This window comes from Spea bombifrons, chromosome 5 (assembly GCF_027358695.1).
Source record: "Spea bombifrons isolate aSpeBom1 chromosome 5, aSpeBom1.2.pri, whole genome shotgun sequence".
Lineage (NCBI taxonomy): Eukaryota > Metazoa > Chordata > Amphibia > Anura > Pelobatidae > Spea > Spea bombifrons.
The window spans coordinates 91,453,821-91,468,471 of NC_071091.1; the positions used below are offsets into that span (position 1 = coordinate 91,453,821).

The 14,651-nt window shown below is 40.5% G+C and overlaps 1 protein-coding gene across 3 annotated transcripts in view; it reads right to left on the reverse strand.

Moving 5' to 3' along the window:
- Positions 1–3,347: 3,347 nt before the first annotated feature.
- Positions 3,348–14,651, reverse strand: part of TPD52 (tumor protein D52) — a 34,971-nt gene continuing 23,667 nt past the window's right edge. Inside the window, exons 1-7 of one of the 3 annotated variants that reach the window (XM_053466175.1) lie at positions 12,776–13,506; positions 9,494–9,600; positions 8,642–8,790; positions 8,240–8,341; positions 6,693–6,734; positions 5,446–5,494; positions 3,348–3,886 (exon numbers count right to left, since the gene is read on the reverse strand). In XM_053466175.1, coding sequence (XP_053322150.1) covers positions 3,773–3,886; positions 5,446–5,494; positions 6,693–6,734; positions 8,240–8,341; positions 8,642–8,790; positions 9,494–9,600; positions 12,776–12,941 — 729 coding nt within the window. In that variant the 5' untranslated portion in view covers positions 12,942–13,506 and the 3' untranslated portion in view covers positions 3,348–3,772. Of the gene's footprint in view, positions 3,887–5,445; positions 5,495–6,692; positions 6,735–8,239; positions 8,342–8,641; positions 8,791–9,493; positions 9,601–12,775; positions 13,507–14,651 lie in introns of those variants that run through there. The other 2 variants (XM_053466177.1, XM_053466176.1) reach the window with 2 other exon arrangements.

The window sequence follows — 14,651 nt, forward strand, 5'->3', positions numbered from 1 at the left end:
ACCCGGGACGCCTGAAGCCAGAATTTATTGCCACTAATCCTTTTTAATAAAATATGCAGATTGAAATAGAGTAAATAACACAAAACCTTCAGTTTTCCTCAATTTCTGGATAATTTGCGTATTGATGCCACCGGCCCGGATAAAATACTGCCCGGCAGCATGGGGGTTGTATATCTGATTAGTTGGTTTCCTTTCAATACATCCCCCATACTGCAGGGCAGCATTTTATCTGGGCTGGTCAGCAATATGTAAAAGTTATGTACCCTTGTGTATTTCCCCCAGCTAGCCCCACATTGTATATTTATCCCAGCCCCCTTTTAGTATTATGTGATGCACCCAGCGTCGTCTTGTGAATTAATGCCCCTTGCATATCGCCCCCCTTTAGTATCATGTCAGCCATGACACCCAGATTGGAAGCAGGACCTGACAACAGCCAGATTTGAAGCATAGGACTTGCCATCCTAGCCTCAAACAGCCTCCCTGTGCAATGCCCTCCCCCCACTTACACATCCATGCTATTGTACACATATTCATGCATTTACTCATTCACAAACATTAATTCGCTCATTCACAAATACTCATTATCTCAGTCACGCATACTCGTTCATACACCACTTTTATGCACCATGTGCCTTAGCACTCGGTGACCCCGCTTTTTGACCTTACGTGGTCTTCCACTTTCCAGTAAAGGAATGGAACTGCGGAATATCTAGCAGGGATGAAATTTCACAAACTCATTGTAAAGGTGGCATCCTATAACAGAACCATTCACGGAGCTCTTCAGAACCACCCATTTTTCTCATAAATGTTTGTAAATGCAGCGTGCAGGGCTAGGTGCTTGATTTTATACACCTGGGGCAATGGGTCTGATTGAAACACCTGAATTGACCTTTAAGTCCTCTGAAATAATTACACATAAATCCCAGCCGATAAAATACTGAATTTGCATATACAGATGGATAGGTGGAGGAGAAAAAAAACCAGCAGAGAAATTTCCCGGTAACAGAACATTTTATTAACCAGAAAACTGAAACATAATAGGGTTTGGCCGATATCAACGTCCTTGTAATACTATTTCCCCTACAAAACAAGATAATTCACCTTAAAATAACCCATTTTATAAGAACATATTTGGCATGGGAATGAATCATTTGCACAGAAACAGATAAACTAACAAAACAGGTCCCACCAAACACACATTATATGCATAGCCCTTAAAGTAATGAAACACTGCACTTTGCTAGCCTAGAGGGATTATATTATATATATATATATATATATATATATATATATATATATATATATATATATATATATATATATCTTAATCTATTTATCTGACAGAGAAGATCTAAATTGAATTTCTTAGTAAATGTACGTTATTGGTAAGCTAGTAGCAATCATATAAAAAGGAATGCATTTTTCCCATTTGCATTGTTATTAGGCTATCGCGGTATTTCTTTGCAGGTTACAAACCAATTTACAGAGTAAAACCTTACAAGGCGAGACATTTCACCCCAGTAACAATCACATGAATGTGTAAGGCTGGGCGCTTGCAGATACATCGACCCTTATTAGCTGTGCTGTTAATCTGTCTTCTCCTGCTTGAGAAGAGGGGCTCTATGCACCAATGAGGGGGTTTTCAGAGATTTAAAAAATGTCAGCTCCCTCGTATCACTAAAGCAGGGATCCTGCCCCGGGACCAGCACGTCGACTATAGATGCATCCTCTCTTGGGCTTACATGGCTATTTCAACTTTCTTGTATTTTACCTATACATTATGAAGGGCCAACTCAACCCTTCTTGCAGGAAATGATCACTGGTGTTTGTCCTTCATTATGTAGAGAGATCAGGGAGATTACATTTTCAGTGCCCCTCTTTAGAGCATAAACCCCCATTAAAAATCATAACTCATAAAATGTTACCCGGACCAACTATGTTGTAGACGGTGGATGTTATAATCGCTATTAAGCTGAATTTTAGATTAAAAACCACATCAGTAATAAGCTACAGGGGTCATATACCCCATATATAGAAACCCAGCAAGACCCCATGCCAAATTCACAGATACTGGGTAAGGAATACACGCCAAAGAGCCAGGTCCTGCGTATAATCGATGGGACCACTAACTGGTGATCCAATGGCGCAAATTACAATGGCAATGGGGTAAAGTCTGCAAATTTGGTAAAGCTGATAGTTTACTGGCTATCTGACGTATAATAGATTGAAAGCTTTCAAGACTATCTGGATCTATACGTCAGCCAATACAGTACCAGCTTTACCAACTGCGTTCTCTCTCTTTGTATGGCTAACTCTATACCGTGAGAAGATTTTACATAGTGCCTTCACTACAATAGGGTCTCAAAGAGAGAGTCCACATGAGCTGCCAACAAGGTCAAACATCTATTTACACAGGTGGGCATTTCAGTTAAGAAAGTCGCTGATGCATCCATTCGCAGATGATTTTGAAACCGACATTACCACGAATTGTGTGGAATGTCACCCCTTATCCATATCACTAGGGGCAACTGTCTCCAGACACATGGAGATATCCCACTAGTCATTCTCCAAAACAATCAAGAAGACCCCCCATTACCCTCAATGAGTCGTTCATTTTGGTAAAAAAAAAAATTATAGGAGGGAGAACAGCCAAATGATTTTTTTTTTAATAATTTGTTGTTAGAAATAGATTTCTAAAACATTATACAAAAAAACAGGAGGTGCTGATCAGCGTCCCGGGATGGTTAGTGTAATTAATAGGTTTCCCATAATATTTGGCATTTAGTATGTAATAAGACATTAAGACTTGGTTTTATTTTCACCAAACAAACACAACCCAAAGCTCATCCATTAAAAAAAGAAGACACAACAGATGTCATACGCCATTATTTTTGTGTCCATTAATAATTATCAACAGACCAAGGGGTTTTGGTTTTCTGGCTTAATTTTGCTGGTGACACAAAATCAAGTTTAGTCTTTGGGATCACCAACTATTTCTACGATCTAAAAGAATCTGGAAGAGGTCAAGTCCAGCCATGTATAAAATAAAAAGGAGCAAGTGTTGGAACAAATAATCCTACTCAAGAGCAGAAACCTAGTTTCAGCCCAACTCCTATCCATCCTATAGCGGTGATCATTATGAAGACAATATCTCTTAGCTGAAAGCAGTCAAGACTCTGAGATGGTTGGACGATATGAAGTCAATTGTTATTACATACATGCTGATATTTACAGTTGTATTAGGAAGAAAGTTAATTGTTAATCCTTCCCCCCCACACACACACCCGAGAGAAAACGCATAATTTAATTTTAATAAGCAGAATCACTGAGCTGTAAGCGAAGGAGGGTAGATCTTATACACGGCACATTTATTACTGACACTTTTTTTTGCTTTCTTTAAGGTCCGCATAGTATACAAAGTTTCCAGTGTAACAAAGTGTTGGCAGCTATGACAAAACAACATATAGAAAATTAGGCATAAAAAGTCTCTGCAACACAAAAAAGGATTACTGTGTTTCCAAGATCATCACAAAAGATTCACGGGATTCCTGGCCCTCTAGTACTAAAGAGGTTAACCCTTTTCTGTGCAGATAAGATGAGAGAAGTGTGGTACAAACCCTCAATTGCACAGAAGAGCTAGCATTTAGGTTTAGTGGAGCAGATAGAGAAGAAGACAAGGGATGGGTCAGGTGGGAAGAGGAGACCATGCAGTAGATGTGCTTTGTGTTTCTTGTGGAATCTTGCAGTTTTGGTTGCTGTAGATGAAGAGATCTCACTGGGTTTCCTCATCTTTCTCGGTCAAAGGATCTGTGGCACTGGCATTGGCAGCGGAGTTCAACACTTCTCCAAAATCCCCCGTGGATTGTCTGTTGCCACCCACTTTAGACTAAAAACAGAGAAGCCATAGAGAGATTTTAAAATCAACGCAGCTGGTAAAGCCAGAAAACAGAAACCAGGCTGTGGTTCTCCAGTATAATGGTGGAGACTGGATCCACTGCATGCTATGCGGTAGTTTCGCACGCATGTAGCTCAGTTTATAAATACTAATATGTTGCAAGATGATTAGGTAATGTGCCCATCATCTGCTTGAGACACTTTGTCACAGTAATTCTGTCTGAGCACAGCCTCTGAGGCAAGGCGGTGTAAGGCAGATCCCTGGTAGATTATGGACACATCTTCTTTTGAGAGGGTCCAACATCTTCAATAAACAAAATAATAATCCTCTAGGGGCTAAATTTCCTGTAGCTAGGCTGATGGGCACTCAGCCCCAAGAGCAGGTGGCATTTAGGTCACATTGAAATAGGTACATACACAGGGCATTCCGTGGACAACTAGCAATGTAGGAATTGTACCATCAGCATACACTTCTCAAGCCCTGTGTGCAATGTCTTAGCAGAATTAGCACTGTGTGGCTGTTTTAGTTATAAGGAGTTTAATGTAGTCATTCCGACTATGCATCGGACGGGTCTTTAAGCAAAATTAATGAAATAAATGTTCAGAGGAACTAAAACATACCGTATTTGCTCGATTATAAGACAAGGTTTTTTCAGAGCAAATGCTCTGAAAAATACCCCTCATCTTATATTAGAGGTCATCTTATAAATCGGACCTCAAATAGAGGTCTGACTACAAGACTAAGATCCAGATCCCCCGCAGCGCTGCAGGGAACGTGGCTCCTCCTCTCTGGCAGCCGGCAAACGTCTGCACCGACAACCTCCGCTGCTGCCGGTGCTTCTATGACCGAGCGCCAGCTTGACATGACCTTCATAGACGTTCACTGGCTGCCAGAGAGGAGGATCCCCCGCAGCTCTGCAGGAGACCTGGATCCTCCTCTCTGGCAGCCTGTGAACATCTGAGCGGTACGTGCAGACAACCTCCGCTGCTGCCGGCACTTCCGCTGGGCTTCTATGACGGAGCACTGGCGTGACCTTCCGGTGCTCAGTCATAGAAGCCCCGGCGAAAGTCCCGGGTAGCAGCGGAGGTTGTCTGCACGCATCGGCTGGCCCCACTTGACACCAGGGAGTCTGGAGCATGGGGGGCAAGTCTAGGGATGCATTGGTCAGTTGGGGGGGCATATAGGGGGGTACAAGGCATATCTGGGGAATAGATTGGCAAATAGGGGGTATAAGGCATATCAGGGGGTATAAGGCATATCTGGGGGCAGAGTAGCAAGCCGTGGGCAGATTGGCAAATAAAAGGAAATCAAAACAAAAAAAATATTTTTGTAATCATTTTAAGAAAAAATAGTTTACATATTCAGGATTTTTCCTTTTTTCTAAATTAATATTCAAACTTTAGGGGTTGTCTTATAATCAAGCAAATACGGTAATATAACCATATTCAATACATTCATTAACGGCAATAAAAATCATGTTTGAAAATTGCAGACATCCATGTATTTAGAAAATTCTGAAATATTTTTTTTTTTTTTTTTTTTTAACATACCTTTAATGTTTCCACCTTCTCTTCAAAAGATTTAAAAGTAGGAGAATTTCTGCCCAAAAAAAAAAGTGAGAGATTTTGAAACTTTTAGAATTACATAAAGCTCTTCAGTTTGTTCATATGGAATAAGCAAGTAACAATAATCATTCAATAGCATTTGATTAATTTGCCCTTTAACCACTTGGTGTACAAAAACCACAATTCACCTTCCTTAAATCAAATTACAGGGAAATGAGTGCATTCTTTTGAAATCATATTTAATATAATTCAGTATGTCTAGGGACTAAACATTAAAAATGAATAGTTTCACCCAGCAACATTTTCAAGGCTAGTACCACTGGAAAAACCCTCACTGAGTAGGTAATACCCGAAAATCACAGGTTTCTGATGACTGGGGAGGATTGAACAATTAGGATCTACTGGGTCCTTGGGAATTTTCCCCAATTTACATTTATTTTTGTTTTCACTTTCCTTTTTAATATATATATATATATATATATACATACATACATACATATATATACACACACACATACACACACCGTATATATACATACATACACATTCATAGATATTTCCTCAAAAGAAAGTCCTATTTGTCCCTTAAAAAAATATATAAATTGTAGGAGCACTAATAGAGAAATGGGAAAATTGTCGTTGAAGAGTCATCTAACACCTTGTCTCTGGGGTTTGCAGAAAGAAAACATTCACTCTCATGAAGGGGTTAATGCAAATGCATTCAATTGTTTACTAATAGGGAAGGCTATAATCAATGGGACGTTCCCAAATCACGGCAACATCAACTACGTTACCGGAGTGGGGCAATTCATTTGCCCCCGACAGTTTATGGTTAAGTGGGTTGATAAAGGCAGATGAAGGGTTTTTAAATTTTTCAGGTGTGTTGTGTGAAATAATGCAAAACAAACATGAATTACATTCAGTAAACAGATGTTATAACCGGTTTACAAAAAAAAAAAAAGTTTCCATGCACTTTTGTATATAAAATAAAAGTTGAACTCTAGTCCTGGAGGGTCTTATGATACTAAGATTCACCAATACATACTAATTACAAAACTACCAAAATTCTGCCAGAACCAAGACCCTCGAGGAACGAGTTTGACGTGCCCAGCAGGACACGACATAATCAACACTACATCCACCCAAAATCAAAGTGAAACAACGAGCCTTCATTTCTGAATTATAGTAACTAAGCTTTATATAGAAGACGTCTGTCGCATGGCATACATTACCTCATTGCCGGCATGCTAATGGAATGCTGTAGAGAACGTATACTAATGGGTCAGCATTAAAGGGAAAAGATAACGAGAGTTAATGAAGGAAAAGCAAAGCATTACATACATACTCAAGGATCCCCGAAAGAATTACATACAACTCGCACACCTGTAATGCAAAAATGTTGAGTTCCGTACAACCGAAAACGGTTCTTCAAGGTTCCTCTCAAAATATACATCAGAAATGTTCTGGGTACCCCAAGATAATATAATAACGTTTCACATATAATAGAAGTTACAGAAAACTACCCAGAGGAGCAGGAACGGCCAACAAGGATCTCAGTAGCTGTTATGGAACTACAACTCCTGACACGAGCACTCCTTCCCCTTAGGATACCGACGATAATGGGACCTGGAGTGCTATCGCTAATTAATCCGTCCTGAAGAAGGGGCCAGTATTGCACTAAAAGGTCAGTTTATGAAACTTCTAATGGAACATTTCAGCAATTTCCAATATAAATGATATAATGGAGACCAGCCTGCATGGAGCTCGTTATAAGTCCACACACATCTACCCGTTTTGTCCCTCTTACCCCTCTCCTTCAGTCATAAAACCTTAGGTAAGAAACCTTAGGGGGTAAGAAAGATGTCATGGGCATGTTGGTATAATCAGATAATAAGCACAAACGCAGAAACCACAAATACCGTGGAACCATTACAATGTTCTCACAAGCTACAGGTTTTTATAGATTAATGTGGAGTCCTGTTCAGGTGGCGGGTCTACCTTAACTGTATACAATGACTGAAAGCGGATCCAAATCTCCAGCAGTGACTTACGCAGAACACAAACAGCACACAGAGCTACATTAAAACGTCAGCGTGTCTCCGCATAGAGATTCTTGGCTAAATGCATCCAAGACAGCATTGTATCGGTCATGCAGAAAACTAAACTATAGTCAGATGTTGGAAATAACATGTCTTTTTTCAATGATTTTCTTGCTCTTTCCCTTGTCTTCTTTGTCGTCTTCTTCTGTGTCTTTTTCTAATTGTCCCCATAGCTAACGCAGTCTACTCTGCATTGGATAGAAGCCTAACTTTTATTGTATTATTTCGTCTTAATTATTATTCAGACCAGTATGATAAACACTAATTTCTTATGTTGACGTTTGAATGGTCTCTATATTCTATTTCATTATTATTTACCGTTACATCACTGTCTAAGTAGCCAAAAGCTGTCAAACTCACGTAAGGTTGATGCCCTTTTACTTTCTCTACTGGTAAGCAGTGATGTATTCTGGCCTAGGCCGACAGAGCATCAAGTCCAAGGTAGAAGCAGTTTCCCCTGACTCATAACAGGGTGGCAGATTGGCAACTTGGGAGATCTGCCCTGCTCTGTGTCGCTGCTCAATTGGCTGGTTACGGGGGAGATCTCTGATCTGTCCAGTCAGTCCATTTACACTATGACATCAAGTCCGCAGAAGGGGTGTCTATAGGCGCTGGTCGTAACATCATACGCCTAATAAGTTTACCTATTGAGGAATTCTTTTAAATCTCATTTAACTTACTTAACGTCTTCAAGCTTCTTTGTGAGGACAGAACCGACAGATGAAAAGGCTGCAGAGGCCTTCTGTCCAGCGTGTGACAAAGTTTCAGATGTCTTCCTGTACCTAGAGGACAAAAACCAAAAGTAAAAACACACGTATTCATACAGAATATTTATCTCTCTCCAAAATTACATACGATCTTTTGTGACATCTCACAACATGCTCTAAAAGTAAATGTGATTCCTGATCACAGCGGGATTACCGCAGAGGAGATCAGAGTCAGAAGAGGAAGAAACAAGTTCTAGGGTGCATGGACAGTACCTGCGTAATATGTCAGAGCTTTATATAAAAGCTATACCTCTACTAATAACCATTTCACGCCTGCGTTCTACGGCATGCCCCAAGCTCGGTGATTTGTCTTACACAGTGGTGGAGGCCACGTCCTGGAATCCTTTGGAAATGTTTTGCTTCAGCTCGGCCAGTGGTGTGATCCCCAGCTTCCGTTTGATGTCGGCTAGATGCCTCTCCTTCGCAGCCAGCACTTGACTCAGTGTTTGAATCTCCTCCTCTACCTACGAATAGAGAGTAACTTTGTAACAATAAATTTAACAAATTCATCTCAAAATAATAATAATAATAATAATAATAATAATAATAATAATAGACTCCCAAACCATTAACAACCACATTCCACATTAATCTGTCAGCTAAATAAGATGATTCAACAAATTAGACGATCCATATATTTGGATGGATCCAGCCGTTTCACAATATTATTAAATACATATTTGTTGTTGCTGAGGCAATTAGACACAACAGCCATCATATGCACTAAGACATTTGCCCCTTTCTCCACCTTTGGCTGAACTACTCTACCTGCACCCGATTTAATGGGAGCGCTTTCCTGCAACTGATTGGCTGCTTCAGCAATAGTCAATACACGGAGGAGGAGGGCAGCTGCTACAGCAGGGCTGCCTCTTCCGTGTCAGTGCTTTATGTTATTGTCCTGGAAGAATGCATTTTCTGCATTTTTCTGTAGAGGGGGTGTCTGGGGCAGTAAACTATGCCTTTAATGAAAACATTCTCATAGGGGTAAATTCATCTTTGAAGTTTAAGCAAATGTTCAGGTTCTAATTAAAAACATGAATATAATTTATCCTACTACCAAGGAGAAGTAGGTGGCAGCAGTGAAACCTGCCCAGCGGGCAACAGAAAAAACATTGCATATTCCTGCCAGACGCCTAAAACCTGGAACGAGGCAGGTATCTTCTGTACCTTTTCAAGCTCTTTCCTGAGATGTTCCTGTTCCTCCTCTGATAACGCCTCTGGAACCGTCGCAGCCGCATCCTCTCCCTCAGGGACTGATTCCTGCTTTAGCAAATCTAAAAGGACAGAAATAATATATATGTGAAAAGGTTTCTGTAGCGTTTGCAGGGATATTTTGAAACGTATGTCCCAAAGCAAAAAAAAACCGCTGTAAATCCAACACAAAAACCTAAACGCTGCCCAGATCACAGCATGAAAGACGCAAAACCCACAGAATTCCATGACACTACTCCTCTCTATAAAGACTAATACTCGTAAGTAACACACTTGGTGATGCTAATTGGCCTCTATTCACTAAAAGGAGACTTGACATATGCATTATGAAGGGCCAACATGCTTACAAGAAGGGCTGAGCTGACCCTGTATAATGCATAATTGAGGAGAAAACTCACTGATTTTATAATACATTATATAGGGTTGGTCAAGCTCTTCCTACAGCTAAAGCTCACCGTGGTTGGCCCTTCATGAAGTACTGGAGTGATTATTCTCATCAAGGTTTGGAGAGGAGCTGTGAACATGTAATGAATACCAATTGAATTTCAAACACTCCATTACCAATGTTTGTGAATGTATTTGCAGTCATGTATGTTACCATGTTTATTTTGAACACCACGTTTGGTTTTGGGCGAGTTACGTGGAATATAAGTTGTATAACAATCATTATTTAATACACATGGAAGTCACCAACATGGCAGGTTTAGCAAATAGCACACGTCAGAAAGGGATGGTCGACCCTCCTGCTTTTCTCCCCAGATGAAACGCTCCTTCACCAAACACCCCACGCATTTTCCACTTACAAACGCTCGCTCACCAACACTTACTCAATGCAGCGAAAAGCGTGATCCCCCTTTACTGACAAAACCCAGTTGCTCCCCTGTGTAAGAAATCAAAGATGTTGGAAGTCTTTGCCATTGAGGAATTGAGTCAGATCAGATGGTAGCCTATATGTGAACCTAATTAAGCTTCTGGGGTGACACATTCTCACAGCATAACAACCCCCCCACACACACACACACACACACACCATTCTCTACACACCTTGGCATACAGAGCATTCCTGGAGTGATGGTTCTCCCATGTTGGCTTTGTTATGGCTCTTACTTGATGGAAGTTCTTTCCAATAAAGCTTTATGCCTACGCCATACATGTTTACATTCATTTACTGCATTAACCTCTACCACTTCTGCTGGGAGGCTGGTCCATTACCTATTAATCTCTACATAAAGTGTACGTAAAGCCAACAGTATATCCGCTATCACTTTGCCAGTCTAGTAGTCCCACTCCATGTTCTATATATTTACATTATTTGCCAAAACGCAGCAACATTCACTAAAGCACTTTCAAAATGAGAAATCTATGCGTCTATGAGTGTGATGGGAACGGCATTTCAAAACAGCTTGTGTTGCCTACACATATTTGCCGGTCCGGATTCACGTGAATGTTTTTTTGTTCCCTGCTAAAAGCACTATTGTCCTAGCAGAGGTTCAACCTTTCATAAAACCGTTTGCTGCGGAGGAACTGGAGACATGTGAGAGCTCACTGAAACAGAACAGAATCCAGCGGTCACGGGAGAGATCTACTCTTTGGATTAACTGGTCGGATAACTGCAGTCAAAGCAGATAGCGTTGGCAAACAGAATATTCATGCATAGTCCAGCGTATACCGGTGGAGCCTCTGTGATTATTCACCTTTTAAGCGTCTTCTAGCAGAATATGTTGCCAGCCACCATTTAATCCTTCAGTGGAGTATAATTTCCATATAACGCACCAGATGATCACTTGTGTATAAGCACAGGAACCAGGCAAATAATATCAGAAGAAGTCATCTTAGAGACAAACAGTCTACATCCCTCATATCTGGGAGCTTAGAAGGTTGAGGGTGTATAGCAGTGTTCTACGGAACTACAATCCACCATGATGTGTGTGGAAACCACATTGCATGCACTTATTAATTACATTTTAGAAATGATACACATTTTTCTTTTAAATGCCTTATTCTATGGCAGAGCAGCAATAGGATGCAGTTATCTAAAAAGGTCTCTGGAAAGCACTGCCATCTAGCCCCATTACTGAAACACAAATGTCCTTTGGCTACATGAAATGATACGGGGAATGTAATAAGCAAAATATATATGAAATCATACAAGAAAACTAGCCATGAAATCTACTGAAGCATAATAATACGGGAGCAAATGAAGGGGAGATCCCATTAGCGGTGGATGCAGATCGTCATGGATTAAACAGCAAATATAAACCGCCGAAGGCAGCCTGTCGGAGTGAATTCAGAGATCCTTAAGCGTTTCATTGTGAAAACGATCCAATACAATTTTATGCACATATATGACGTAATCCTACACATGCATCCAGTTATAGTGGGAGATAAAAGCATTAAAGACAACATGACACACATATACACAACATAAAAACATGCGTGTGTGCATTTGTGTTAATGCATATTTAAGAATATATTACTATATATATATAATAAGGTACTAGATATAAGTATATTCTCATAGAAAGTAATCGTCTCTACCCCTTCCAAGAGAAGAAGGAAAACCAAAAAAAAGATCCTCCAAGAGATTTCTTCGCAGGTGCGGATCTCCGAGGTCACAGAGAAGTCAGACCTTTAAGATGCTGGGGATAAATCATCTAAACGTTGCTCTATTTGCTTACGTGGCCTCTGTTCTGTTCCAATCATTCACCAGACATGCTTAAGAGTGACAACGGCTTCATCTCAAAATTCTAATGCAGTGACCCCCATAATGACCTTGGTTGGCACAAACATCTAAATACGTGGAACCAAATTACACATTAAATTCTCCTCCCTGGGCAATGGAAGGCCTCTGGGGCTAGAGTGGGCAACCAGCATCCTTGCAGCTGTGGAGGATAATAGGAGTGACACTCTTAAATATCTAGGGATACTTGCGTTTTCTAGAAGTAAATTTAACACATGAATACCCGGCAGGTATGGTATGGACACACACCACAGGAGGTAGCCTGTTATCCCAGGAAACACATTTTCACCCCATGAAAGTCCCGTGAAGTCATTATAGACACCAGACTCGTCTGCTGATCTATTGTCAGGGCAGTCAGAACATCACAACAAAATGTCAGAGCTCCGTGTGCCCACATAGACTTTCACCACATTCTCCAAACACAGGGCAGAGATCTATATCTAAGCACGAAAGCCACATATTAAAATACAAAGAGAAAGTTAACATGATGAGTTTACCTGAACTCAGCGGAGTCGGCGAATCCGGCGGGGTGTCGTTTAGTCGCGGCGACAAGAACAGATAATTTCTATTGACACCAGAATCAAAATTAAAGGGAGACTTGTAGTCGTCCTGCAGATCATACTCTCTAGAATCCATTGCAGAAGGAGTGTCCCAGCAGATCATTTGGTAAACCTCAACACAATTCGCACTCTCCCTACTTCCTATACTTCTTGAATAATCAACTTTTTCATCTTTTTCGGTTATCGAAACAAAGAAAGTCCAGAATGGGGTTTGTCCGTGTGACAAGGCCGCAATACATACTCCCCTCCGCTGAAAAGATCCTCCAGAGCTCACATGACCACAAGCACCCAGACGTTTAATAATTTACCTCCCTGTCCTATAAACACAATCGTCCTCCTTAGACAGGGCTAGGCTTACGTCTCCAAACCAACAAAAAACCTGTTCGGCTATTGTGGCTTTACGGTTATTGAAAACGCAACCACCGTATAGAAAACGACAATCCTGAGGTATGTTCTTCAACGCGCGTCCGACGCTGCAGGTTTTAGCTTACTTTGAAAAATATGAGATGATTTCACATGCAAAACCAGGGCCTTGTTAATCTTCTAGGACACAGACAGATTAACGATGAGTACCGAGTGGCGCACACCATCTGTGCAGCGCACGCTAGGAGCTTGTACTCTTCTGGTTGGGGAGAGACTGCGTTTAGTCAGTCGTCTGCTTTAAGCGTTACAAGCCTAGTATAAATAACCATCCAAGTATACATCATCTCTTGCAAGGACGAGTACTCCCTGCAGGAGAGTGCATTTCAATCAATTGCTTAATGCATCCTGGGCTCCAAACCTCCGAGCCTTGGGAATAATCTCGTTTACAAAGACAGTACTCTGCAGTGTTAGGTGACACGGATTGCCATGACCCCATTTTCTGACCACTGGGGGGCACTGCAGCCTAGACTATGATCGGTGTGCAGAATGGGCGACAGGCTATACACCGAGTCCATTCTGGACACACAAATAAACCCTACGTACCAAATCTGTTCTGAGCCTCGTCTGACTTCAGTGGCAAATATTAAGATATAACGGCAATTAATAATATAACAGTTGTAACAGTATCTCCCTGATTAACAGAATTGGTTCTGCATTTATCTATTTATTGTTGGGATACTGGGATATCATGGTGCAGCCCAAAGTTGATGTGTTAGAAGTTGGAAAAATGGGCAAGCGTAAGGATCTGAGCAACTCCACCTGAATATGGTTAATATATCTTTTAACCAAAGAGTCTTGGTAATACAGGGTTGTTTGGCTATGAAGATAATTATAGCAAGAAATTGGCAACAAACAATAAGTATTAACATAGAGAAGGTGATTAATCAATTAAAATTCCAATGCTTAATGGAACATGGATATTATCAAGCACATCAGAGATTACATAAATTTAATTCAATCTGGAAGCCCTGGACAGATAAATATTCAATTAGCTACGGTAACATATAATAAACTAATTAAGATTTGAGCTCTCTAGTATGTGTGGGTGAGGTATGATTGTTATGTTACGTTAGGTCATGAGATAATATGTGAAGTATCTCGGCCTAGCTAAATTTTGTATTATTAAATGTTAAGATGCTTAACTACACTACAGATAGAATATAGACATATTTTTATGTTATTTAAATAATTTCTATTATTTGTATTGTTTTGTATTCATGTTCTATTATTTAATTAAAAAAAAAAAAAAAAAGGATTTGAGCAACTTTGATAAGGGCCAAATTGTGATGGCTAGACGGCTGGATCAGAGCATCTCCCAAACCGCATCTCTTGTGGGGTGTTCCTCAAAAGTGGTCCAAGGAAGGAAAAGCGGTGAACTGGTGATATGGGG